The sequence below is a fragment of the Eschrichtius robustus genome, chromosome 2, assembly GCF_028021215.1.
Source record: "Eschrichtius robustus isolate mEscRob2 chromosome 2, mEscRob2.pri, whole genome shotgun sequence".
NCBI lineage: Eukaryota > Metazoa > Chordata > Mammalia > Artiodactyla > Eschrichtiidae > Eschrichtius > Eschrichtius robustus.
This window is the reverse complement of record NC_090825.1, coordinates 82,596,077-82,623,131: the sequence shown is the minus strand read 5'-3', so window position 1 is coordinate 82,623,131 and position 27,055 is coordinate 82,596,077. Positions and strand designations below refer to the sequence as shown.

Sequence of the window (27,055 nt, the reverse complement as noted above, 5' to 3'; positions counted from 1 at the left end):
TAAAAAAATCAAGTCTAGTGTTTTTTTTCCCTTCAATTTGAAAACTATCCTTCCCTGGCACCACTTGACTCACTTGTGTTTACACAATTTGTTAATTTTGGTTCTTAAGTAATGTTTCTCAGTTTTGTTCTGTATTTTCTAAATTTTGATGTAATGTTTCATAAATTTTCTTTAATAATGTATGTATTTAAAAATATTTTAAGTATAATCAAAGTGAAGTGATTGGAAGAAATAAGGAAGGTTATGTTGGGCAAGTATAATTTGTAAGATATTTAAATTATTAGCTAAAATTTTGATAAATTCACAATGTTTTTTCCCCCTAAAGATACATGCTTAACAGCAAAGAATAAAACCAGTTGTACTGCTTCAAGTTCTTCACTTTTCTACTACTTGTATGTCTTTATTTTGGGACAACTATTGCTGGGAACAGGAGGAACTCCTCTTTATACCCTAGGAACAGCCTTTATTGATGATTCTGTGCCCACCTACAAATCTTCTCTCTATATAGGTAAGTTTGCTTTCTAATGTAAATGTCTCGGTGTCATTTTATCTTGCTGCTTGTTTAATTTATAAGTAAAGCGTAACATACACTTATTAAGAAGTTGTGATTTCATAGGTATTTACATTTGATAAATGCAATATTACTTTTTTTGTTTAATTATATGCTGATGTATCATGTCCTTCAGTTGAATGCGGTTATGATTTTTATTGACATCCTGCTCTGTTTCCTGTGGGGGGCATGCCAGCCTTCCTGGAAGTGCCACCCAAGCAGTAGGCTGTCTAGATTGCTGGAATGTACCCCAGGCTAATTTACACAGGTGTAGGATAGAGCTCTGCTGTTCTACTGACTTACTTCATCCTACATGGACTTGACTAGAGTCAACAAAAGAAACCACACAATGGTACTTGGAAACTCCTGTGGAGTTCTCCATTTCAGATTAATGCTTTTTATGTATGACTCAATTTGTTTCCTTTGTGAACTAATTCTTAGCAGTACAAGTTTCTCTTAAATTCCATCCCTGAAGTTCCTGGTAGAGTTAACTAGACCATGCATGGCCCTACATCCAAATTAATGTGTAATTTATTTGCACATGAATTTTCACTTTATCAGTCTATTATTCTAATGTAGGGGACTTAGTCCATTTGGACTACTATAACAGCATACCATAGACTATTTGGCTTCCAAGCAAGAGAAATTTATTTGTCACAATCCTGGAGGCTGAGAAATACAAGATCAGGGTGCCCATAGATTTAGTATCTGGTAAGGGCCCATTTCTTGGTTCATAGACAGCTGACTTTTAGCTGTGGCAGAAGGGACAAAGGAGCTCTCTGGGGCCTTCTTTTAAGGGCACACTAATCCCTTTTTGAGGGCTCCACTCTTATGACCTAATCACTTCCCAAAGGCCCCACCTCCAAATACAATTGCATTGGGAATTAGGTTTCAACATATGAATTTTGGGGTGACACAAACTTTCAGTCTATAACAAAGACCTATTGCCGTAGTCACTGGAAGTCAAGTGTGTTCAATGCAACCCTGATAGAGGGTACTAATCTCTTAGGCTCATCTCTAGTATGGAAACCACTACACTTCTACCTGTTTTCTCTACTTGCTTTGCTTTGGTCTCTCCGCAAGATCTGATGCTCTCTCTTTTACACCTTCTGGCTGATCTGTACAACTTCTCCATTTACTAATTTAACAGTGCTTTTATTTCAGTTAGCTACTAGTGATGCTTTTCACTCTTCCCAGTTCACAGATTTTCTTTCTGAGGTCCTCTTCTAATCAGTGCTTCTCATAAAACAATCTCAATCTTTATATTTTAGTAACACACAAAATACGAAGTTATTCAAAAATTATTTAAGCATGGGAGGGTTGGGTGAAGGCCCACGAGACCATCCCAGATTTGAAATTCTCTAGGACTTGACAGTTCTCAGGGCTATGATTTATCACAGCAGAAAGATACAAAGCAAAATCAGCAGAGGGAAAAGGTGTATGAGGTGAAGTAGAGACAACCAGCTGCAAGCTTACAGGAGTCCACTCCCTCCTCATGGAGCCCTACGGATTGAAGTTAATTCCTCCAGCCAGGAGTTGTGACAACATGTATGAAATGTTTTCTACCAGCTAAGTTCATTAGAGATTCAACGCCCAAGGATTTTATTGGTAGTTGATCATGTAGGAACCCTCTGCCTTGCACACAGAAAATTTCTAGACTCTCAGAAGGAATACAAGTGTTCAACAAAAGCACATTGTTTATACAAACAGTTTGAGCACAGTGAGCTGTCTTTATTAGTTAGGGAACTGTGGCATCCCTCTGGACATTTAAGATCCCAGATGCCAGATGAGAGCCAAACTTGCAAACAGGTCTTTCTAAAGATAGCAGCCACAAGACCTGCTACCTTATCTTTTTCTTGTACTGTAGGAATTCATTGAATGGTAATTTTTGAGAGTAAAGGAAAAAAACAAAAAGTAACAAAAGTGGGAAACTCATTTTAATTTTTTTCAATTTCAGATAACTGATACTTTTCATTGGGTAATTAGTTTTTGTTGATTGAAATCCTTTCATATGCTTTTTATATTTGTATACATTTCCCCATTTCCAAAATCTTCCTCCCTTTTTCTTTGTTTTAAAATAGTATATATTACTGGTAGCATGCCTTCCTCTATGTGAAACAATTTCATGTAACAAGGCAAAAATGGGCAAAATGAAAACAGTCAAAATTTGCTACCTATTAGAATGAAGGAAAAAAGTGGTTACACAGCATCTCTACCCTCACAACCTTTTCCTCTTTAAATGCTTTTTTGGGGTTTACAATTTTTGTCCTTTAATTGAACTTTTGATTTCATTTAATGTTATTTTGTGTTTAAATCTTTCATCTTAATATGTGCTTCCTATCTGCTCTACACTCTTATTTCTTGCCCTTTTTTTCTTTCTTTTTGATAATTTAATATTTATTATTTCATTTCTCCCCTCCATTAATTTCCTAGGTATATGCTCTTTTACTGTTCATCTGCTAATTACCTTATATGCAAACTTGATTTTATGAAATTCTAATGTTAATTGATACTTTTACCACATTCCTAATCATCACATAGGTCTTAAAACCCTTTAAATTTATTCCGTTCCCAATATTTATTCAGTTATTTCTGTGTACTGTAATCCCTTCTATATTTAAATTCCTGAAATAAGTATTATTGTTTTATTTAAAAATATTGATCCACTTTTATAAACATGTTTACCTTTTTTTATTGCTCTTCTTTCCTTTGCTACTCTGAGTTTCAGTCTGGGATCATTTTCCTTTAACTTGAAGAACAGTCTTGAGTTAATTTACTGGAACAGTCTGCTTGTGATGAATTCTCTTAGTATTTCATCTAGTTTTTTTTTACCCTTTTCCCTGATGAATATTTTCACTGGGAATAGATAATTAGTTGGCCATTAATTTTCTTTCAGCACTTTAAAAGTGCTATGCTACTGTATTCACTTCCACTGTTTCTTATGTATGTTTACCATTTTTAAGATTCTTTTCTTATATTTGATTTTCATTTGTTTTATTTACTCTGAGTGTATAGGTGCAAGATTCCATTTATTTCATCTGTTTTGAAATTATATGACTTCACGAATATATTGCTTGATATTTTTCATTGGTTTTGGAATATTTCCTATGATTATTAATATTACTTCTGCCCTATTTTCTCCTCTCTTGGGACTCCAGTTACTCCAATTACATGTATGGTAGGCCTTTGTGGATTTTGTTTTGTTTTTTTAATGTATTCTTTCTCCTTTACTATCTTTTCTGTATTTTCTATCCTGTATTTTTTCTGTGCTTTTTGATAAATATTTACTGACTTAATAATATATTTTCCAGTTTAGTAATACTCAATTCAGTTCTAAGTAATCTGCTGTGGATCCATTTCATTTTTATTGTGACAAATGTATTTTATAGTTCTAGAATTTTTTTTCAGAATCACTCTGTGTGTCTTTTAATAACTTTCCAACCTCTGTCGTACATGGGAACACTACAATCTGGGATGCCCTTTATCTAATTTCAGGGACTGAGTTTATTTGAAGCTAAACTGCACTTACTCTGTGAGCCAGTCTACTTCTAACTCATCCTTGCTTTTAGAGTATAGCCTCGTAGGTGCCAACTTAAAATGTAGGACAGGGAAAGTTTATAAGCTCTACTCCCTAAACTGCAACTTTTGTTTCCCTACTTTCTAGAGACTAGCAAAGGACAGTTTACCCTCCCTGTGCCTCTTATAGAATTAGCCACCATACCCAGGAAAAAAAATCAGTCCCAATTTTTGTTAAATCTCTCTCTTCTTAAGAATCGTGAAACAGTGGTCCTTCACTATTTTTTATCTGCCATATATTTAAAAATAATTTTTACAGTTTTTAAAAGTTTTTCTTAGTGGGCAATTTGGTTGGAAATACTAGTCTACCATAGTCCATCCACCATTACCACAATTTTTAATTTTGGGGTCATAGCAAATTCACCTTTCATCAACTGAAAACTTTAAATTCTTTGCTTTCTTGATATATTTCTTTTATGAACATATTTGTGAACATATGCAAAGCATTCTTTATTGTTAACCAAGGAGTAATTGCTGAGGACTGACAAAGCAGGAGATGTAGATAGTGCTATTCAGTGTGAATTGCATAGATCCGTGCCAACATGAAGAACGTCAAAAAGTGAAAATAAACTTTTAGAAACTTTTATAGCAATTTTTTTTTTAATAGATCTATTTATTTATTTATTCTGGCTGTGTTGGGTCTTCGTTGCTGCTCGCGGGCTTTCTCTAGTTGCGGCAAGCGGGGGCCACTCCTCGTTGTGGTGCTCAGGCTTCTCGTTGTGGTGGCCTCCCTTGTTGCGGAGCACGGGCACTAGGCGCGCGGGCTTCAGTAGTTGTGGCCCACAGGCTCTAGAGCGCAAGCTCAGCAGTTGTGGCGCACAGGCCCAGTTGCTCCACGGCATGTGGGATCTTCCCGGCCCAGGGCCCGAACCCGTGTCCCCTGCACTGGCAGGCAGATTCTTAACCACTGTGCCACCAGGGAAGCCCTATAGCAATTTTATACTTCCACAAAACTTATAAGGTATCCTTACAAATGTATCAGTCTAAACCCTTTTGGAAATAATTTATAAAAAGATCTATACCAAAGATAATTTGGGAATCATTGATTTCCACCATTTTTAATCATGTACTTTTAGCCATAAAATTTTTTGAGCATGAACCATATATATATATATATATATATTTATTTATTTATTTATTTATTTATTTATAAATTATATACTTAAAATTTTCTACCAATACATTTTTTACATTTAAAAATATAGTTATAAATTAGGAGAGTTGATAGATAAATAAAAGTTCTTATATGTTTTCAGATCATCTTGAATGACCTGTACTTTGGAGCCTTGATCTAGTACATAAGGCATTTTTACCATTGATGTATGCTTCACTTTGTGTATGGTATATTCCTTTTCTTTTGTGTATGAGAATGAGAATCTCAGTAATTAATAAAAAAATTCAGAAGGTGGTAGTATATGAAGATACTGATGTATGCATAATTTTTTAACAAAAAGTAAAAAGTTATATATGACAAAGTTTTAAATATCGGAGAAATAAGGTCAGTTTAATTCTGTTGCAAGTTAAAATGGGAGATTCACTAAGAGAAGGAGTTTAATGGTTTACTTTTAGAAACAGACTAATGAACCAGATCCAGGTTTTAAATCAGCTTAAAGCATAAAGAATGCTTTTGGAATGTGTACAGAGTATAAAAGGCTTCTCATTTCACTTTGTTTTCTTCTGTAAGAATTGTAGCCGGTAATTACTATCACTGTTCACAAAGGGTAATAGTAGATGAACTACCCCTGCTGTGAGTTAACATGATATAACTTTCATAAATTTATAATTATTGGATTTGTTGCCATCATTATTGTAGTCTAAAAAATTTGACATTGAATTATGTATTTTAAGCTCCTTGACAAGTGATACCACTCAAATGGCATTTTTTAGTTAAAATATGTGTAATTTTCATATAATTCTAATCATTTTGTTCTTCTATAGTAAAATATTTCTCTTTCTTCACTTGTCAGACATTCAAAGCAAAGTTGCACAGATGACCATTTTCATTGTCTTTGTTCTTTTTCTAGGAATTGGCTATTCCATGTCAATTTTAGGCCCTGCTGTTGGCTATGTGTTGGGAGGACAGTTGCTAGCCATGTACATTGATGTTGATTTGGGACAAAGGCAAGGCAATATCTATTTTTCTTTTATTTAGATTTATATTATTTTAATCATGTTAGTACCATAGATGGAATATTTATATAGTATTTCTTCAGAATATCATGAAGGATTTTTCAGGAAACAAAACTGAATACACACAATTTTTATGTACTGTTTTGGCTGCATTGCTTCACAAATTAATGCCACACCATCTCTTGGTATAGTGTATTTATTCACAAATAAGGATGCTTAATAGTTAGATGGTGAAATTTTTCAAAATACATAACCAGTACCCTGTGCATTGCTCAAAAATAATAGTTTAATTAAAATTAGGTGTGCTTTCAGTATATTTAGCTGTAGGTAGATAGCCTGAAGAGTCTCAAGAGTTTATGATTCTCAGACTAAGTGCTATAGTAGCGCTGATAATATCATAGAGATCACAATTGTTCAGCTTTAACAGCTGTAACACTGGAGGATAATAATAGGTAATGTTTATTTATCCCATACTGTGTTCTAGACAACATAGAACTAGAACTTTGTGTGTAACTTTATTTTACATGCCATTTTATTTAATCCTCTTAATAATCTTATAAGGTAGTTGATACACAGAACTTGGTAAGTGGCCAAGGCATGAAATGAAGTAGATCTTTTTGACTCCAAAACCCCCTTCTTACCCACTGAGTTACCTTCTCCTTTTCCTGAATAGAGAAGTTAGTGGCCTTTGCTGAGGCCATACTTTCTCATTTTACTGTAACTACACAGTCCTTTGCATGACTGTGAGCAATGAATAAGAAAATGTGGTCACAGTACGTGATTTGTTCTTTAGCTGTTAGTCCTAGGTTAATCTTTTAGAGACTAGGTTAATCTTTTAGAGACTATAGGTTAATAAAAAATTTCAGAAGGTGGTACAGTACAAAGATACTGATGTTTGTAGCCCTAGGTTAATCTTTTAGAGACTATATAAAAAGGTGTACAGAGAAAGCCCTTCAGCAGAAAGCTGGGTTTTAATTTCAGTGGAGTGAAATGAGTTGTAGAAATGATGTGTTTTGGGGAAGAGCCTGTTGATATAAAAATATGACAACCATTGTAACAAACTGTTAACATATTATCACTTTCAGAAGAATTTTACATTCAAATGAATGCCACAATTGGGGCATAGTGTATGGGCTTTTAACAAAAATCAGTGATTCGCTGTGAGGTGTATTTAGTATTCTATACATATACTAAATATTATAATATTCAGAGAAGAAAAATGTAGCCAAAGTTAGATAAAGAATGTTCAGAAATTCCATGCATGCTTTCAAATAGTCAACATACATATATTTACTATTAAATATTTAAAACTTGTGTTGTATTTGCCATGTGGAATACTTTGTAAATCATTATTCTTAGAGCTCTCATTTATGCCTGCTATCCATTGTGATTCTTCAAAATGGCTCCACTTGAAATTTTGGACAATATAATAATATTTCTCTATATATGCATTTGAATTATAAATTATATAATTATCGTGACTGAGTTTTAATTAACAAGATAGAGTTGACTTTTACCTCTTGTTTTTCTGTCATACAGCATTGATATCGCTGAGGATGATCCGCGATGGCTGGGGGCATGGTGGATTGGATTTCTTATGTCTTGGATCTTTGCCTGGTCTTTGATAATACCTTTTTCTTGCTTTCCAAAACACTTACCAGGTAAAAATATTTTCTTTAAAACGAGGGAGTTTTATTCCAATTCTAGGCCAAGTATTGCTTTCTACATGATTACTAAGAACCCTAGAAAATTCACTATTTTTTTAAATAGGATCTCAGTTGTCTGCCTATGCAAACTTTTGAATATCTGTCTTTATTTTAGGAAATATTGGGTAACAGTGTTAATATTCATGTTTTTTCTTTATTTTCATTTAATACCCAATAAAACTGTACATATTCACCTCTTTATTAAATACTAAATTTGTATTTTATGTGTTATCTGGAATCTTGCTTTATGTTTATATGAGATATAATATCTTTTAAACTATTAGTTTGTATTCAGTTAGTAACTTCAAGAGCCAATTGGCTTTAAATTATTGATGTTAATTATTTGTTAATGATAGTACATGTACTTTTTTTTCAATTGTCACCAAGGTCATGCTTTTGTATACTTATTTTCACCAAATTTCAATACTAAAAATCTGTCCAAAAAGAAAAGATGAATAGAAAAGAATATCTATTCCTTTCTCTGTGAGATTTTGTTTCTTTATAATCATGTGGTTCATATACATATCTATAGAAGTATTTTTCTCCAGGCTGAAGGCATTTAGTTGTTTCTGTTATATGTAACAGAATAGATGTAACAGGATAGATGATTAACTTCTGGAAATGGGCAGAAGAAAAGTAGGCAGAGTAGAAGTAGATGGACTCGTTGATTTCTTTCTACCCTGGGCCATCCAACTTATGAGTCTATGTATTGACTGTTTTTTCAGATTTATTCATGGTACTATTATTAAAAATTAAAGACATGATAATAGGTAGTAAATATTATTTCATCTAAAAAACATGTTAGAATTAGAGTAGAAGAGAAAAGCTTTAAACATTCTTTGCTTAATGCATAAAGGATGAGAAAGAATCATTAGAAAGCAAGAAGATAGAGCGGGTAAATTTACTATTTTTTTAGGTACAGCAGAAATTCAAGATGGAAAAACTTCCCAGATTCATCAGAGTAATTCTTTACAACATACAGATGGGGATTTTGGACAAAGTTTTAAAGATTTTCCAGCTGCTCTAAAGGTAAAATAACACTGTACACACACACACACACACACACACACACACACACCCCTATACACACATATATATGTAGATATATGTATATATTACAAATATATGTAAACAGTATATCCATACACACAAATATTATCATAATGCACTCTAGCTTGCTTATTTACTATAGTTCTAGCTCTTATAAAAACCTCTTCAGATTTAATTGTATTGTGCTTTGAGTAAATGAAAACTATTCCAGAGTAGATTGGTTGGAAGAACATGAGTTATCTTACTGGCAATTTCAATATTCAGTGGCTCCTCGTTAGCATGTAGTCCATTATCCCATGCCATTTCCCTTGTGTAATGGATGGATCAATTATCATTGAATTGTAAATATGTTTTTGAGAATGCCAAACCAATATTTTTCCCTTGTGAAAGAAGTGGCGGTTAGTGGTTACTTGTTTTGAATTTGAGGTTAAAGAAACAAAAGTGTTATGGTCTGTTTTATTGAACTCGGCAGAGAAGTATTCTTTCTATTTAGCATCATAAAAGTTTTGTACATAAGGGAGTTTATAATTTTACCTTTTCGAGATTTGAACTTATTTACTTTTCATTATTTTTTTTCCTCCCCAAATGAAAGCCTTAAAATGTTTTTACTCCATTCATCCTACTTTTAACTCTCCTTCCTCCTCTTCCATACAGGCACATTCTTGTGTTTTGCTGAGATTGTTTATAATTTTTAATTCTAATTACTGTTATTTTCTTTTATAGTAGTTCTGTTCTATTTCATATATTTCTATTTAATTTATTTTATAAATTCTTATATGTATCAAGAGTCATTACTGACCAAGGCTTTTTTTATCCTTATGTTCTCGTGCTTTGAGATCTTGATTCTGATTCAGATCTCTAAAGATACAGCATTTTATTGCTGGTTTTTCTCAGATAGGATGCCATCTAAGTATCCTTGAATGTCAGAATGATATTTCTGACTGGATGGATACTTTCAGATCATACTCCTTTAATTTTAGTAGTCTGTAGATGTTGTTTGGCTCTTTTCTGGTTAAATATGTTGCAGTTGAGAAGTTTCAAGCTAATGTGATTCTTAGTTATTTCTATCTGCAAATTTGTAAATTTTTTCATTTCTCTTTGATTTCAGGAAATTCACTAGTTTATTCCTAAATATGTATCATTTTTCCATTAATCCTTGCTTGGAGTCCATTATCTTTTTCAGTCTGAAAACTTAAATATTTTCTACTCATTATTTTAAAAGATTCTTGCATTTCTTCATTCAGGTACTTTTTTTCCTTTTGTCACTATTGTTATTCTTATGTTCGATCATCTGGCTCTGACTTCTAAATGTCTTGCCTTTTTGTGACTCCTTTGTGTGTGTGTGTTGCTCAGTTTTATGAAATTTTTTTGCATTGAATATTCTAGAACTATACTTTGTGGTTTTTCACTTTATGGTTAAATATTGTGAAATAACTGAATCACTGTACTCCCCTCCGGTAGATTAATAAGGTTCTGAGAACTCCAGCAATATAGACCCTTATTGAAAATTGCTTAACTCTATACCTAAGGTTCTTAACTACCGAGAGCAATACTTGTGAAGCAGTACCAAAAGTTTGATATTTAGAGACCCCTCTCATCTTTCCTCACAGTCAATTCTTCATTTACTGGACATAGAAATTCAGAACACAATTAAATAAAATCGAATATGGGGTAGGTTTATTGTATGGAGATATATAGTAAGACTGGGGAAGAGAACTTTCCAAGCCAGCTTTTACCTCCTTTCCCTGGTCCCTTGCATATGATCAAGGCACATTCACCCTACTGATTAATCACCTGTCAATTTTCTAGGTGCTCCATGTATAAATTTTCTTAACATTGTATGTATAAAACTATTAGTGATCAGTATTTATACTTTTATGCTAAAGAAAATGCTGAAATTTTACAAATAATTATATTGTGTGTATTTAAACTGTGCTATTTCATCATGGTATCTACCATTCTAATGCTGTATTTTGCAGTATAATCATAGTTATTCATTTGGTGAACTGTATTTTTTCTTTAGAATTTGATGAGGAATACTGTCTTTATGTGTTTAGTTCTATCAACTTGCTCAGAAGCCTTAGTTACTACTGGATTTGCTACATTTTTACCTAAATTTATAGAAAATCAGTTTGGATTGTCTTCCAGCTCTGCAGCTACCCTTGCAGGTAAAACATTTTCTTTGTTCTAGCTTAATCTAATAATCTTACTTTACCACATTAGATATTTATTAAAATAGCATAAAATTTTGGATAGCCCACTCCTTGAAGTTTAAACTTTACACTGATTTTGATAAAAGTTTCCAATTTTCTGACATTAGACAATCTATTGTATGAATTTGAGAGATACAAATGCTATATACAGAGCTAAAGCGAATATATATTAATCTTAATATTCAAAACATTAACTTTATTAATCTCTTACTTAATATAACCGTTAACTCATTTACTCATGTTGTTTCTAAATCACATGAGTGCTTTCAGATGTTAAAACCATAGTACTACTTGTTTTTGATGTGTTCCAATTGTTGGTATAAGTTACCCAGTATACGTGTATGTTTTCTCACTGTGTCTTCTTTCTCATTAGGGACTGTTTTAATTCCCGGAGCTGCTCTTGGTCAGATTTTAGGTGGTATCTTTGTTTCGAAATTCAAAATGACGTGTAAAAACATAATGAAGTTTGCTTTGCTCACGTCTATAACTGCACTTGCACTGACTTTTGTATTTGTTTATGCCAACTGTGAAAATGAGCCATTTGCAGGTGTATCTGAATCATATAATGGGTAAATATATTTCACTGCTTTTTGATATTAATATCAGAGTAATAAACTATGTGTGTATTTCCAAGTATATGCTTTCCTAAATAAAATGATAAGAAATTGGCTTTTTTAAAAAAGTTGGAAGGCTGCTTTTCCTATGTAAGAATATGTAGTTTTTATTTTTAGTTTCAGTAATTGATATCATATTAACAGTTGGATATTTTTTCAGAAAGAATTTAAGAAGCAACTATTCTATACTGAGTACTATTCTCAGGGATACAAAGATGAATATTACAGAATCTTTGTCCGTAATGGATTCAACATCCTAGGGAGAATTTCACATTTTATGTTCCTATTGATTTAAATTTTAAAACTCCCTATGGTGAAATTCTCTTATTAGATGGATTGAAAATAGGCTAGTAGAGAAATTAAAATGAAGCTAGAGCTAGGTGATGCTAATCACTGTTGTGTTTACTTTAGAAGTTCATGTTTATTATAGAGGAATAAATAACTTTTTGTTGTTACGACCTGTAAACATGTTTCTACCTATAACTGGTTTGACCATTTTATCTTTCTTTGCCTTGTTCGTTTTGCTTTGAAATCCTAAGCCACAAGTAGAGGGTCAGGCTGTAGGACATTGCCCAGCAGTGTATTTTATGGCCTACGGTGCTGCTTTAATTGTTTGAATATATGTCTTTGAGACTGTTGAAGGGGATAGTGCGCCAGGTCAAGGACTCTCTAATTTTGTATTAATATGGCACTCAGACAACCTAAATAAAGGGAAAAGTTTGTTTGGAAAAGTTTGCCAGTACCAATTATCATGATCTGTAGCTACTGTTCATGTCTGTCATTCTGTTACATCAATGAAAAGTGTTCTAAAGCAGTGTTTAGTCCAGCTCCGTTACATTTGTTCAACAATTCATCGACTGCTTCCTCTGGCAGACTTCTATGGCAAAATTCCTACTCTAAAGGAGTTTCCAGGGTAGCAGGATAGATTGGGAAACAAAACAGTGAATGAACAATGAATTAGGTGGTGAGAGATAGAAAAGGCTATGGAATTAAAAAGAGCTTTTCAGTTTCTTTAATTAGATTTAGGAATGGCTTCATGGCATAATAGAGAAATAGGGCTAAAATATCCTCTAAGTATACAAAAAGCTTGAGAGAGAAAGATTTGGGAAAGAGGGAATGGCAAAGGAATATGTTAAGCCAAAGCGTACATGCTAGAAAGTGAAGGCTAGATTCAGGGACCAGTTTGAATGGCGCTTAGGTCATGTGTCTGGAAATAGTAGAAAGATACCTGGAAAGGTCGGAAGATAGATAGAGGTAAGTTGTGCCGAACCTGACAGACACCTACCTATAAACTTCACCCAAATGTACCCCAAGAAACCACTTTTTTTGTATGTTCCTTTTAGAAGTACAGAAACTTCTGGATAGTTTAATACTACTCTATCACCTTGATGCACGGGTGGTGTGGATGTGAATCCATCTGATATTTTCTACCTTAAACAAGAGTCACTACCAGATGAGTGGCCTTAGCCTAATCAGGAGGGAAAGCAAGTGAGGTGGTGTCAGTTCGAGGTGCCTGTGGGGGCTGGACATCGAGAGGTATCACGATCTGGGACATAGAGACAGAGCTTAATTACATACACATTCTTAGTGGTGAAAAAACTGAAAGTGAGTATACACATGTACACACGCACATTCACACACACGGGATGTGTGTGCGGGTGTGTGTAGATTCTATTAATAAAGACATAAGGCTTGAAGTCACAATGGAGGTGTGAAATTGTCAGATCATTTTTCTCTGTGGTCCCAGATTCTTGATTTAGCTATGTGCCCTGCATATTAAAATGTCCATATCGGGCTTCCCTGGTGGCGCAGTGGTTGAGAATCTGCCTGCCAATGCAGGGGACACGGGTTCAGGCCCTGGTCTGGGAAGACCCCAGATGCCGCGGAGCAACTAGGCCCGTGAGCCACAATTACTGAGCCTGCGCGTCTGGAGCCTGTGCTCCGCAACAAGAGAGGCCGCGACGGTGAGAGGCCCGCGCACCGCGATGAAGAGCGGCCCCCGCTCGCCACAACTAGAGAAAGCCCTCGCACGGAAACGAAGACCCAACACAGCCATAAATAAAAATAAATAAATAAATTTAAATAGCACTTGGCAAAAAACAAAGAGAGGGAAGAAAAAATATAGTTATTAAAAAAAAAAAAGGTAAAAAAAAAAAAAAATGTCCGTATCATGGACAGCTTAGTCATAATAACCTTATGCAAGAAACATGTGTATAAGAAAAAGTACAATGAAAGAACAGACTAAGAAGCTCAAGGAATAACTCCTTAGTGAAGTGGGAGAAAGAGAGGTTGTGAAGTTGCAGGGTTTGTAGTAAGTACACACAATATTTTTTCCCTATCTGGCCTATAGCTAGAATTTCATTGCTTATCTGAAACAGCGCCTAAAAGAGGCATGTCTTTCAAGGAGTTGCAGTAGATTTAGGGAAATCTTTGCTTATTGTAGAAACATAATTATAGAATAATAGTTTGGATTCACATAAGACATTAATGTTTAAATTCAGCTATTCGTGATAAACATGTTTCTCATATATACATATATGTATGTATAAACACACATTTATGTGTATTTTTAAAATTATTAAATATATTTTGTGTATAATCAAAATGATATATTTTAAATATTTTTAATATTCAATTTTTTAAAATTCAAGATATTTTATACATTTAAAAAAGAATATGTATATGTTAAGAAAATTTAATAAACTTCACAGGCATTGGCTATTTTCCTGGTAATGGCTTCCCCTTTACTTTATGAAATTAACCTTTAGAAAATGTGTAGGCTAAAGTGATTAACCCTTGCTAATAAGGAATATATTCTATGTTTCTTTGTTTCTACTGTAGTTTGCCTCAGACTGTCTTAAACTTTCATGTTCTTAGTAATCATTTATCAATAATATGGGGATTATATATTGGAAATTTTTAATTTAAAAATTATTGTATAGAGGCTATTTCTAGAGTTGCAGGGACAGTTTTTCTGTCACCTTATTTCTACATCTATATTGTAAACTGGATGTGGGCAGAGACTATCCTGATTGCTTTCATGAATGGAATCATGCTTGATAAAGACATCTAGCAGCAGCCTGTGGAGTAGATTTGAAGACAGAGAGACTCTAAGCAGAGAGACGAATTACTTAAAATTTACTCTTTGATCACCCTTTCCTTCAAACTCCCTACTGATTTGTTCCCCATTTGTTTTATATCCTTCTCTTTAATCTATTTCCTTCATGAGCTTCTTGTTCTCCACTTACTCCTTAAGTATCATCATTTTGCAACATAGCAGTTATTATCTTCTGATACTTAGATAAATCGCTCATTTACTGTTTTGTTTTTTTTTTTTTTTTTTTAATTTCATTTACTGTTTTTGATCCCCAGTGCAAGAAACTTGGCTTCATGGTTGCAGGGAATTTTATTCCTCCCTCCCTCCATCTTCCCTTCCTCCCTTCCTTGCTTTCCCTCTCCCCGCCTCCCTCTCTCCCTCCCTCCTTCCCTCCCTTCCTTCCTCTATCTTTATTTCTATTTCTTTATTTATTTTAGATATATTTCCACCACTTTGAGTCTAGCACATGATTGGAGCTCACTACGTATTCATGAAATAAATGAACTCCCAAGACCTCTCTGTACTCTTCCCACTCTTTATATGGTTGATCTTATCATTCTCAGAGTTTCAGCTACATCTATATGCAAATGGATATTAAGATACCTGGCTCCAGGCCAGATTTCTTCACCAAATTTGAGACTCTTAATCTCAATATGTATAAAACCATACCCATCACCTCTTCCCCAAAACTAGTTCTTCTCTACCAAAATGCCAAGTTAGACACTAGGAGTCACTCTTGACTTTTCCATCCTGTTCCTATCTTCAGTCAACCAAACACCAAATCGTACTGATTCTACATCCAAAATATTTCTCAAATCTGTTTTTTTTTTAATCAAAATTCTATTTTAGTTCTCCTACACATTATCATAATTTATTGCCTAGGGTATCGTAACTAGTCCCCTTCCTCCAAATTCAAACTCTGTATAACTGCTAGGGTTATTTCTTTAAAATGTACTTTTCACATTGCCACTTTTCAGTCTAAAATACTTGATTACCTTTTCAAAATAAGTTAAAGCCCATTGTTTTTAACAAGGCCCATGAGGCTTTCAACAATCTGGTCCATGACTCTTTTCCAACTACATTTCCTATCACTCTCTGCCTCAGACATCATTCATATTTCTCCATATAGAATGCTATTTCTCACCTTTTGACTTTTATCAGCTTCTCTGAAGTACCCTTCACCTTCCCCATTTACTCAGCTAACTCTTACTCATTCTTTAAGACTTATCTCAGGCAGATGCTCCTTCAGACCCTCTTATCTAAACTTTGGCTTGTTTTAAGTGTCATTCCTCAGTGCAGATATCTAAAATACACTTTGTTGATATCTAGAACCACAGTCTATAACCATATTAGTGTATAAATTTGTGTCCACTCTACTCCTAGACTGTGAAATCTTTGAGAATGGAGACTGTCTTATCAGCTTTGTAGTCCCAATACCTAGCATAGGGCCTAGCACTTGCTCAATATATATTGGTTTAATGAATAAATAAATAAGGGATTGGAGAAGTATCTTTGCCTAGGGTAACCCTTTATATTTTAAAAGATGTTCCTCCTATTAAGAGGCAGCATGGAACAACACCGAGCCTGGCAACCAGGAGTATTATATTTGGAAAAGAAAGAAAAGTAAATTAGTTTCTCTGGGAATCAGTTTTCCCATTGATAAAGTGAGTATGCTGAAGATTACAATTGTATTCATCCTTCCAGGTTTAAAATTTCACTCACATCCCAGGGAAATTTGGCAGTGTCTGGATACATTTTGGTTGTCACAACTAAGGGGATGCTATTGGCATCCAGCGGGTAGAGGCCAGGGATGCTGCTAAATAGCCTACAATCCACAGAACCAGCCCTCCCTCACCCCCAACCAAAAAAAAAAAAAAACGGAAAGAAAGAAAAAAGAAAGAATTATCTGGTACCAAATGAGAAACAGCTTTATTTGCTTACTCTGCCTATGTTTTTTAAATCATTGACAGACGTTATATTATACAGCTATTGTTTCTACTGCCTGTCTCTTCCACAAGAAGTTAATTAAGCTCTTTGTGAAAAGGCAGACATTCTGTTTGTTTTATTTGTTCAGTAATTAAATGAAGTGTCGAGTGAGTGAATAAATGATTGAATGGCAAGATATAACAATGCTTCTGAACTGTTCATTAAAAGTTAGAACATAGATAATTTACCCATCTTTTATTTCTTGTTGACAGGACAGGAGAACTGGGAAACTTGACCGCTCCTTGTAATGCCAATTGTAACTGCCTGCGATCATATTATTATCCTATCTGTGGAGGAAATGGAATCCAATATTTTTCTCCCTGCTATGCAGGTTGTACAAATTCTGTTTCCAAAAGACATCCAAAGGTAACTTGTGTCTTTACCTTACTTTACCTTACTTCCTTACATACCTTAATGAGGCAGTATGTTTGTGTATTTCTGGATGCCCTTCTTTATCCCTCTAGTGGTGTCATGCTGTGCCTAGTCTTTCCTTCCTGGCCCACCTCCTCCATTCAGAAGCCAGGCATAAAGTTTCAGTCAAGTAAAATGAATAAGTTCGAGAGATCTGCTGTACAACATTGTACCTATGTCAACAATAATGCATCGTACACTTAAAATTTGTTGTGTTCTTACCTTAATTTAAAAGAAAAAAAAGGCCCCTGACCACTCCAACTGAAAAAGATTCTTCTTCCTTTATACCTCACATTCAATTACTGTTGAAAAATCAATTTAGCAGTTCCTCACATACATCTTTATAACATCACTTCTGTTATAGGAGTGAAATATTATTTACCTTTTTACATTGTTATATTTTTTCTCAACTATACTTTATGTCGCTCGAAGTCAGGGAACTTCTCTTATTCTTACTGAGTACAGTGTATATAATAAAAACACAATAAATATTTGTTGCTTTTAATTGATACACCATGGACACATTAAAAAAATATACAAATCACTAAACCGTTCTCAAATGCAAGTTTACTTTTAGTTGTGGATTAGAATGCATATCAGGACTTCCCTGGTGACGCAGTGGTTAAGAATCCGCCTGCCAATGCAGGGGACATGGGTTCTATCCCTGGTCCGGGAAGATCCCACATGCCGCGGAGCAACTATGCCTGTGTGCCACAACTACTGAAGCCCACGTGCCCTAGAGCCCGCACGCCACAACTACTGAGCCCACGCACTGCAACTACTGAAGCCTGCGCACTCTAGGGCCCGTGCTCCACATGTGAGAAGCCACCGCAGTGAGAAGCACGCGCACTGCAATGAAGAGTAGCCCCCACTCGCTGCAACTAGAGAAAGCCCGCGCTCAGCAGCGAAGACCCAACACAGCCAAAAAATAAATAAAATTTTTAAAAAAAGAATGCATATCAGTTTACCTAAATATGATTTCTTTTTAGTACAATTAAATGGTTTAAGAAAATCCAATAGAATTTTGTTGTACTACATCTACACTCTAAAGATTTTATCTTCGTTAAATTTAATAGCCTGGGAAGAAATAATATTCACATTACTAGTAGTACATAATAGGTAATGTTATGCATTAATAGATAATGTGATAACTTTAAAAAGACCTGAGGGAAATATATAATATGATATAAGAGACTACAATGAATAAGGTATGTAAGAATTATATGACAAAACAGCACAATCTTGGATATTTGAAATATGGATTAGTGAAATGGCATTCCTTTTTCTATATAAAGATAAGTTTAAGATTGCAAGAAGGGGCTTCCCTGGTGGCGCAGTGGTTGAGAATCTGCCTGCTAATGCAGGGGACACGGGTTCGAGCCCTGGTCTGGGAAGATCCCACATGCCACGGAGCAACTAGGCCCGTGAGCCACAACTGCTGAGCCTGCGCGTCTGGAGCCTGTGCTCCGCAACAAGAGAGGCCGCGACAGTGAGAGGCCCGCGCACCGCGATGAAGAGTGGCCCCCGCTCGCCGCAACTAGAGGAAGCCCTCGCACAGAAACGAAGACCCAACACAGCCAAAAATAAATAAATAAATAAATTAATTAATTAATTTAAAAAAAAAAAAAAAAGATTGCAAGAAAAGATTTTTACATAAATAAATAGAAATCATTAATTGAAATAATCTGTAACAGTACTTCAGATTTCTTTTAGAACCAACACAGATGTCTGTATGTGTGTGTGTGGTTATACACATTTATATGTTCATATACACACATAAATATATGTCTGTGCATATGTACACATATCTTTAATGATTTTGTGTGTAATAAATACATTGAACATTTATCTCAACAGAGATGTAGGATTTCATCTTTCTGCTGGGGGTAAACCAGAATGTGAGAAACAGTATACATTTTTTTTCGTATTACCTAGCTTATAGATTTAAAAATAGTTGTCTAAGATCATTGAAAAATATGCCAGAAAAAATGTGGTGAATCATAGCAGACTTAATAGACTTGGTTGACATGTGCAGTTTTAATCCTTGGAGTAAAACTAACTAGATAACTACCATAAAGTTCCTGTGAAAATTTAATGAAAGATTTTTAAGATCCAAAAACTGAGGGTTACCATACCTTCAAACCAGTGGACATCTGGGGTTGCTTTAGTTTCAAAACAGGTTGAGAAAATTAGGTGTTTGTGTCAGTTATAAGGAATCAGATTCCACAAGTGAGCATAATACATATCATAGACTCAGAACTACTTGGAAGGTAAACTATTCCTTTGAGAGGCAGATGAGTAGGTAGCATTTTCCTGTATATAAAATATCAATCAATAAGTGCTATTGACTAACTCTAATTAGAAGATTATGACAAGGAATTAAATTAATGGAAGGATTTTACTCACATAACAAAATGTATAGACACAAGTACCATCCTGCAGGAGGAAACCAAAATAAATGAATAAATAAGTAAATAAATAAAAAATCTAATACCCAGAGCACACTTGAAATGGTAGTGGTTATTCTGACATGGTTAATTCGATATTTATATTTTGGCACCAAATATTATCATTACCATTTTAAACAATAAATTGTCTTCTAGGGATTGTTTCAGAAAAGCAAGTTATTTTGACTTCCAAATTTTCTATTTGACCTGGCTTTTTTATGTCCAACTTGTCCATGAAACAACTCATTTTTTCACAGGATTTTTTAATGAAATATATCAGATAGGCAAAATGCATTGATAATAATGTAATAAATATGCACATTTGTTCACAGAAATAGAATATATTTCCTACCAGTGATCTGAACTACAAAAACAGATGTTGACTAGCAGCTAGCTATATTATAGGCAAATGTATACTTTTTTATGTAAGAGAGTTGTAAAGCTTCATTAAGATACAAAATACTGTTTTCAGTTTTCCTTCTTAAAATTTTTAAAGGCTACTTTATTTCATTATTTGACATATCGGATTGCTGAGTATGTAATATTTCATTTTAGGAATGTCACCTGCATATTTTGAGTTTCCTGAATCAGTACCAGTGGTCTCTGGCCTTTGGGACAGTAAAAGCACCACTTCACTTTGACTTCTCTAGCTCTGCTCTGACTTTATTGAGGCCTTAAACATATAAAAAGATTTGTAGTAAGGATGGAGTTGAGATGTAAAAAGCCTTTAAAAAATGATTATGCCTAACTTTTCAAATACCTGAACTCTTTTCCTACAAAGTAATACTTGTGATTTTTAAACATGTTACTTTCCAACATTTCATATTATTAATTTATATGTATACACATATGTGCATATATATGTGTATATATATATATATTAAATAGTTAATATGTTAATAAAAAATAGCCTTCAGGATAATGTAATAACTTCTAGTTTTTGATTATCATAAATATGTCATCTTAAGAAGGATCCAGTTTGCTTTTGGTAAAACAATTCAAAAAGTTCAGAAAATTATAGTAAAAAGGTTTAGTTGAAAGTAGTTTTTTTTTTCCCCCAAACTCTTGTAATGTATTAGTTAATTTACTGTGGCAATTGTTAAAATTAGAGTGTTAGTTCTTTCAAACTAGCATAGGTAGTGAGATTGTCACTATGCATGCTTTTCTTTGTGTCCTAATAATGGAAAAGAAGAAAATTAGCAGGAAAACTATTTGAACAATTGTGATCTATTGAAAGCAGCCTAGAATGTGTGAGATCATCTAATTGTTATATTCTTGTCAATTTGTTTTATAAGACATGAATCAATAACAGGTTACAAGTTAAAATAATGGACACAAAAGTCAAATACAGATTATTCTACTTTGTAACTATGGCCCCTTGTTTTCACTTGCTTGATTTCTTAAGGGTTATTACTGTTTCTCATCACTATTTGTTGTTTATGAATTAAGACTGTGTAAGTGTTTGCCATGTCTAAAACTCACATAATTTGCAATGATAAAATATGTTTTGAAGATAAGCACTTTTAGTATGTTTATGTCTAATATTTCCAGGTATATTATAACTGTTCATGTATTGAAAGAAAAACAGAAGTAACACCTACTCCATCAAGTTTTAGTTTTGAAGCTCAAGCTGGGAAGTGTTCAAGTCAATGTAAAAACTTGCCTGTATTCCTTGGCATTTTCTTTGCTGCAATTGTTTTTACCTTCATGGCTGGTACTCCTATAACTGTGTCTATCCTAAGGTATGTGTTATATTGTGAAATTTGCCATCCCTAAGCCAACATGTTGAATGAAAAAAAAAATGGACTTAGGGATTTATTTGGGGTTTATATTGACTGTTGGTTCCAATACTAATTCAGCCCTTACAAGAGCATTAGTTCTGTGGCATTGGGAAAGCTACCTCATTGAACCCAAGATGTTTGAGGCTTTAACAACATCATGGTTGTGAAAGTGTCTTAACATTGCCTACTTGGCATGTACTCGATGCTAGTTTCTCTGCTTCTTTCATGAGGCTTTGGTTGTAAGCTGGAGTTATAATCATTTGCATTTGAGTATGATGGAAATGGCAGTGCATTCCACATGTGTCAGAATCAGAATGATGTGCATTCTGTCTTATACAGTAGGTGCTGTGATATTAAACCTTCCTGTAAACAGTAAAATATGCTGGCTGTCCCCTGGCTCTTCAGTGTTTTGTGCCTTTCACTGGCTCTTCTTCCTTCCACACCACTTTGTAAAAATATTTCCTATTTGCCCTTCCATAAGCTCATCAGCCTTTCGATATCTTTCCTAACAAACTAGCTTTTTCCGTCTTCAATTTTTGTTCCTTGATACTCACTGCTTTTTCACATACTTTTTGACAAACAGAAGCTTCAGAGATTTTGTCTAAAAACATTAAGTAGTCTGTTAACATAACACCTATTACATCTATGTCACTTTTTACCTACATATATATTTTTTAAAGACGACTTGATCTCTTCTATCTCCCATCTAACTCTTTTGTGTGCCAACATCATGTCTCATTCATCTCTGAGAGTTATTACTTAAAGAATTATTGTTGAATCAAATTGAGCATCAGAAATTGTTTTACACTACCTCCAATTTGTAACCGTAACTCACAGGTATGATTTCTGTCTCAAAGTTAATAAGAGAATAAGAATTATTTGCTTGCAACTTAAGCCATATGACTTGTAACTTATGGGACAGTCAAAAAGAAGTCTTGTTAATGAATGTCCTCTCTTCTTTATATTTGCTAAAATTCATACATATTCAATACATTTGTTAAAACTCATTTGACTCTTTTTTGGTATTATTTGCAGTATTTTAGTTGAGATAACATTTTTCTTCTCTTCTAATTCCAGAAAGGTTGAACTGTATATAAGCTGTTATAAATAATTTGTTTATTTCATGTGTATAGTATTTGCTTTAATCTAGAAATGCTAAGCTGTTATAAAAATGAATTTGCTCAAGGATAAATATACTATACAACCATTTTTTGTCTTATATGCATTTAATATATCCAGGTGTGTTAATCAAAAGCAGCGATCTCTAGCATTGGGAATACAGTGTATGTTGCTTCGATTATTAGGTATGCCATTTTTCTTAATGCATTGGTAACTGTTGGTTATTTTTATTCATTACTGTTATTGATTTATTCACTTACATCACGTGCCAAGAAAACAATTAGTTTAACTGCAGTGGAACTGCAATTAGTTTCTGCAGTTGTCATTGAAGAAAGCTGTTTTCCACTATTCAAGATGTAGTATTATTTATATATCACATAGGAAAATAATGACTTTACTTTTCACCTACCTGATTGGTTAACTGTTGTTTCCAATTCTGTTGCAAATATAACCCTGAAGAGTATATTATATTTATTTAAAATATAACATATGGTCATCAACACATTTCTAATAGAGCAAGTAAAAGACATGATTTTTTTTCTATTCATATAAAACCTATGACTAACGTAAATTATGATAAAATCTTATTTATAACTATTGTAATTCCTTTTCCTCCCTGTATTTAACTCCATTTAGGACATAATTATGTTACATTAGCAATGAAAATGATGAATTTATGTTTCAGTAAAAACTGTGCTGTGAATATTGTGTCTAGTTAAGAATTGATGGAAGAAATAATTTATGCCAGAAAATTTTTAAGGTTCCAGATGTAGGAAGAATAATAAGGCAGAAACATGTCTTACACGTAATTATATGTGTGTATAATTTTATGTATAATATTATACCCATAATATTAAGATTATTTATAAAAATAAAAATCAAAAGCAGGAAACATTAGAGATCCCCTAGACCAACTTTTCAATTTTTTATATGAGTAAATTAAGGACCTGAGAGATTCAGGGATTTGCCCATAGTTGCACAATTAATGGTGAACTAGGCATGTTAGTGTGAATGTTTGTGTGCATGTACATATGTACATTCCCATGCACATTCATGTCACTGTATGTATGTTTATGTATATATAAATATGTATACTCACACACCCACATTAGTTTACATGCACATGCACACACACCCACACACACACATGCATAATATATATGCTGTGGTTTAGGAGACTTATTCTGTGCATCAATAATTTATTTTGATTTTTTTAAAGTATGATAGCTAATTTCAAAGACATTTATTAAATTAGAAAAGCAGTGAATTAGAATATTTACTTAACTAAATATTAACCCAATATATGACAGAGATGTTTATTAAAATAATTTCTTGAATTGATTAGAAATATATAATAATTATGTATAATTATTTTAGAGTGTTTTATCTGTGTTTCTTTATATTCCTATTACTTGTACATGAACTGATTGATTTGCATATGGGCAGATTAATACCTATTTTTATTTATATAAAATATATACATAATCATATATAAAAAAATCTGTAACTATAAACTATAATCTTCACTTATGTGTATTTCACATGTAATTCTTCTAGGCACAATACCTGGGCCTATTATATTTGGCATCACAATAGACAGCACATGTATTCTCTGGGATATCAACGAATGTGGAATTAAAGGAGCTTGCTGGATTTATAATAACATCAAGATGGCCTATATGTTAGTGGCCATAAGTAAGTGGTGACTTTTTGATATCTTTAGAATAAATGGATTATGTCAAGAGAAAAAAAATCTTATTGTTACTTACTTAGGTTTTGAAATGTTCAGTCCATGCTTTTGGATTATCCTATAGTCCTGAAGCCAAGATCATTTATCATAGCATATTATAAAAGGTCTTACCTGGAGTCTGCGAGGCTCAGTCTAAAATAGAAGAGAGTAACATTTTAGCTTTCATCGTATCACATATCATATAATTTTCTTTTAACAACTTCTCTCAAACTTTTTTTGGAAAGTATAACAAAAAGCTAAAAGAGAATTCTAAGAAACTGAAACGATTGTCATTTAGGCACCTGGGCTTTGGAAAGCACATAGAGCTGAGGCAGGGAAGTATTTTTTGGCTCTAAGGCATGTTGTAAGAAACCTTTTTATGGTTTACAAGGTTAGCCATGATGTTTAACCCTTTTTGCCTTTGGTAGTCTGTCTTCCATAGTCTTGGTTAAGCAATCAATGAAAATTAAGAATAAGGAAATAGATCAATGCATCTAGTTTGAAAGAGTATGATAAAATTTAAAATTTAAAAAAACAACCTAAGAAATTAGAGTATTTAAAAATAGAGAAATTCTAGATATAAATACACACACATACAGAGCTGACCCTTGAACAACATGGGTTTGAACTGCTCGGGTCAATTTATAAGCAGATTTTTTTCAATAAATATGTACTACAGTACTGCACAGTCTTCGGGTTGGTTGAATCCGCCATCTGGAACTGCATATACAGAGGGCAGTCTGTAAAGTTATATGAGGATTTTTGATGCATGGGTTGCCGGTGCCCCTAACCCCTGAGTTGTTCAAGAATCAACTCTGTGTGTGTGTGTGTGTATTTAAAATAATGTGTTATTTTCACTGTGATTGTGGTGTGATTATTTTCGCACATGTATCAAGATAGCTTGTTTCTCCTACGTGTGTTTAAATCCGTAGTATGCTGTCTGACTTTATAATGACAGAATAATAAATTATCCACTGAAGAAATAAATATATAAATCTAGCAAAATAATGAGAAGACAAATATTGACTAGAATAGGCAAAATTAATCTTCCCATCACTTTTACCTGTTAAAAAACATTTTTTATTCAGTGTATTTTTATGCTTAAAAATTTATTTATTGGTTATGTTTGTACTTTTTGACCAAAAAATATAGATAATGAATTGTTCCTTTACCTACTCTGTAGTGAATATGAGAATTTTTTTCCCCAAAACATACATACCTTTAAATATTCCAAGAACATTGTAACAGTAGTACCTATGTAATTGTTCTTCTTATAAATCTAGAAATGCTTAGCGCAGTGAGTATTCCTGTTTTTCAAATACACAGTTTGAGTAAAATATTAATGATTAACACAAATTAGCTACTGCAAAAACCATATTGTGAGGTCATTTAATTTATTTGGCTGGCACTTTGATGCTTGTACTGTGACCAGAACTAGTTTTTCTTCAAATAACTGAGCTTAAAATCAGAGTTCTTTGAAGACAAATTGAAGCCTGTGAAGAGTATTGAATGTTATATATTCCCATAGAGGCTTTCTTTTAAGAACTCCAAAGCCTTTTTTATTTTTAGAATTACTTTTCATCATGGACATGAAAATGTTGCAACTTATTATTCAGGTTCAAGGATGTCGTAAGCTATTTTTCCTTGGTTAAGAATGTATTATTGTAACCAAAAATAGAATAATTACTGTACATTTTCATTGTTTAGAAAGAAAATAAGGACTAGTTCATTGAATTATGGACAGGTGTTCTATTGAAGAATATCAACTTTCTCACTAAAGTTTTAAAAATTTAAAACATAAAACTAATTGCTTATATACTTCTCTTTAAGTAGTGAGTTTCTACTCATGAAGAATTTTTCAATGAGAATTAATTTTTGTAATAATTAAAGGCCCAGATGCATGATTTATATTTGTTTCTATATTTAGGTGTTACTTGTAAAATTATCACCGTTTTCTTCAATGGGCTTGCAGTCTTTCTGTATAAACCGCCACCATTAGGCACGGATGTGCCATTTCAAAATCAGAATTCAGTTGTGACTACGGTTTCATTAGAATGTGATCTCAGCAAAGCAGGGCATGACGGGTAAAACAGCAAAAAAGAAGATTGAAAATTGGCCTCCATTTGTAAGAATACACATTGTCACTGCAGCATTAACTATACAATATGGACAATCATATTTTAAAAATTGATATTTTATAATTAAATGTGTTTTCTGTATATGTATGGACTCTTAATTTGGTTTTGCTTTAATATAAGAAACAGACCTGTGCCTTCAAGGCCCATCAGAAGCCTCAAAACACACACACACATATACACACAGAGGTACATCTAGGTACGAAATCCCCAACTAATAAACTATACTAGAACCATAAAACCAATGATTAGTTTAAACTTTACATTTTAAAAACAAAGTGATGTTTCTATCCCTCTTACAACTTGTTTTATCTTAATTATCATTGCCAATAGTTTGGGCTTTTTTAGAAAATGTATGGTGTAAAAATTTAAATTCATCAAGTTTATGTTCGAAGTTTCAAGAACTGTTATTGAATGACCATGAATTTAAAACCATCTAAATAATATTATTTGATTTTAAATATACATATACTAATCTGTCCTTGATTTATTACAGAAAGCTACTGAACTA

The 27,055-nt window shown here is 33.3% G+C and overlaps 1 protein-coding gene across 1 annotated transcript in view; it reads left to right on the top strand.

The window, feature by feature from the left end:
- SLCO4C1 (solute carrier organic anion transporter family member 4C1) overlaps nt 1-26,523 on the top strand; it is a 60,382-nt gene extending 33,859 nt beyond the window's left edge. Inside the window, exons 3-13 of the mRNA XM_068533989.1 lie at nt 326-508; nt 6,151-6,247; nt 7,796-7,917; nt 8,879-8,991; nt 11,036-11,180; nt 11,599-11,794; nt 17,135-17,288; nt 21,332-21,522; nt 22,801-22,865; nt 24,238-24,375; nt 26,337-26,523. Of these exons, the coding sequence (XP_068390090.1) occupies nt 326-508; nt 6,151-6,247; nt 7,796-7,917; nt 8,879-8,991; nt 11,036-11,180; nt 11,599-11,794; nt 17,135-17,288; nt 21,332-21,522; nt 22,801-22,865; nt 24,238-24,375; nt 26,337-26,497 (1,565 nt within the window). The 3' untranslated portion in view covers nt 26,498-26,523. The remainder of the gene's footprint in view (nt 1-325; nt 509-6,150; nt 6,248-7,795; nt 7,918-8,878; nt 8,992-11,035; nt 11,181-11,598; nt 11,795-17,134; nt 17,289-21,331; nt 21,523-22,800; nt 22,866-24,237; nt 24,376-26,336) is intronic.
- The last annotated feature ends 532 nt before the right edge of the window (nt 26,524-27,055 follow it).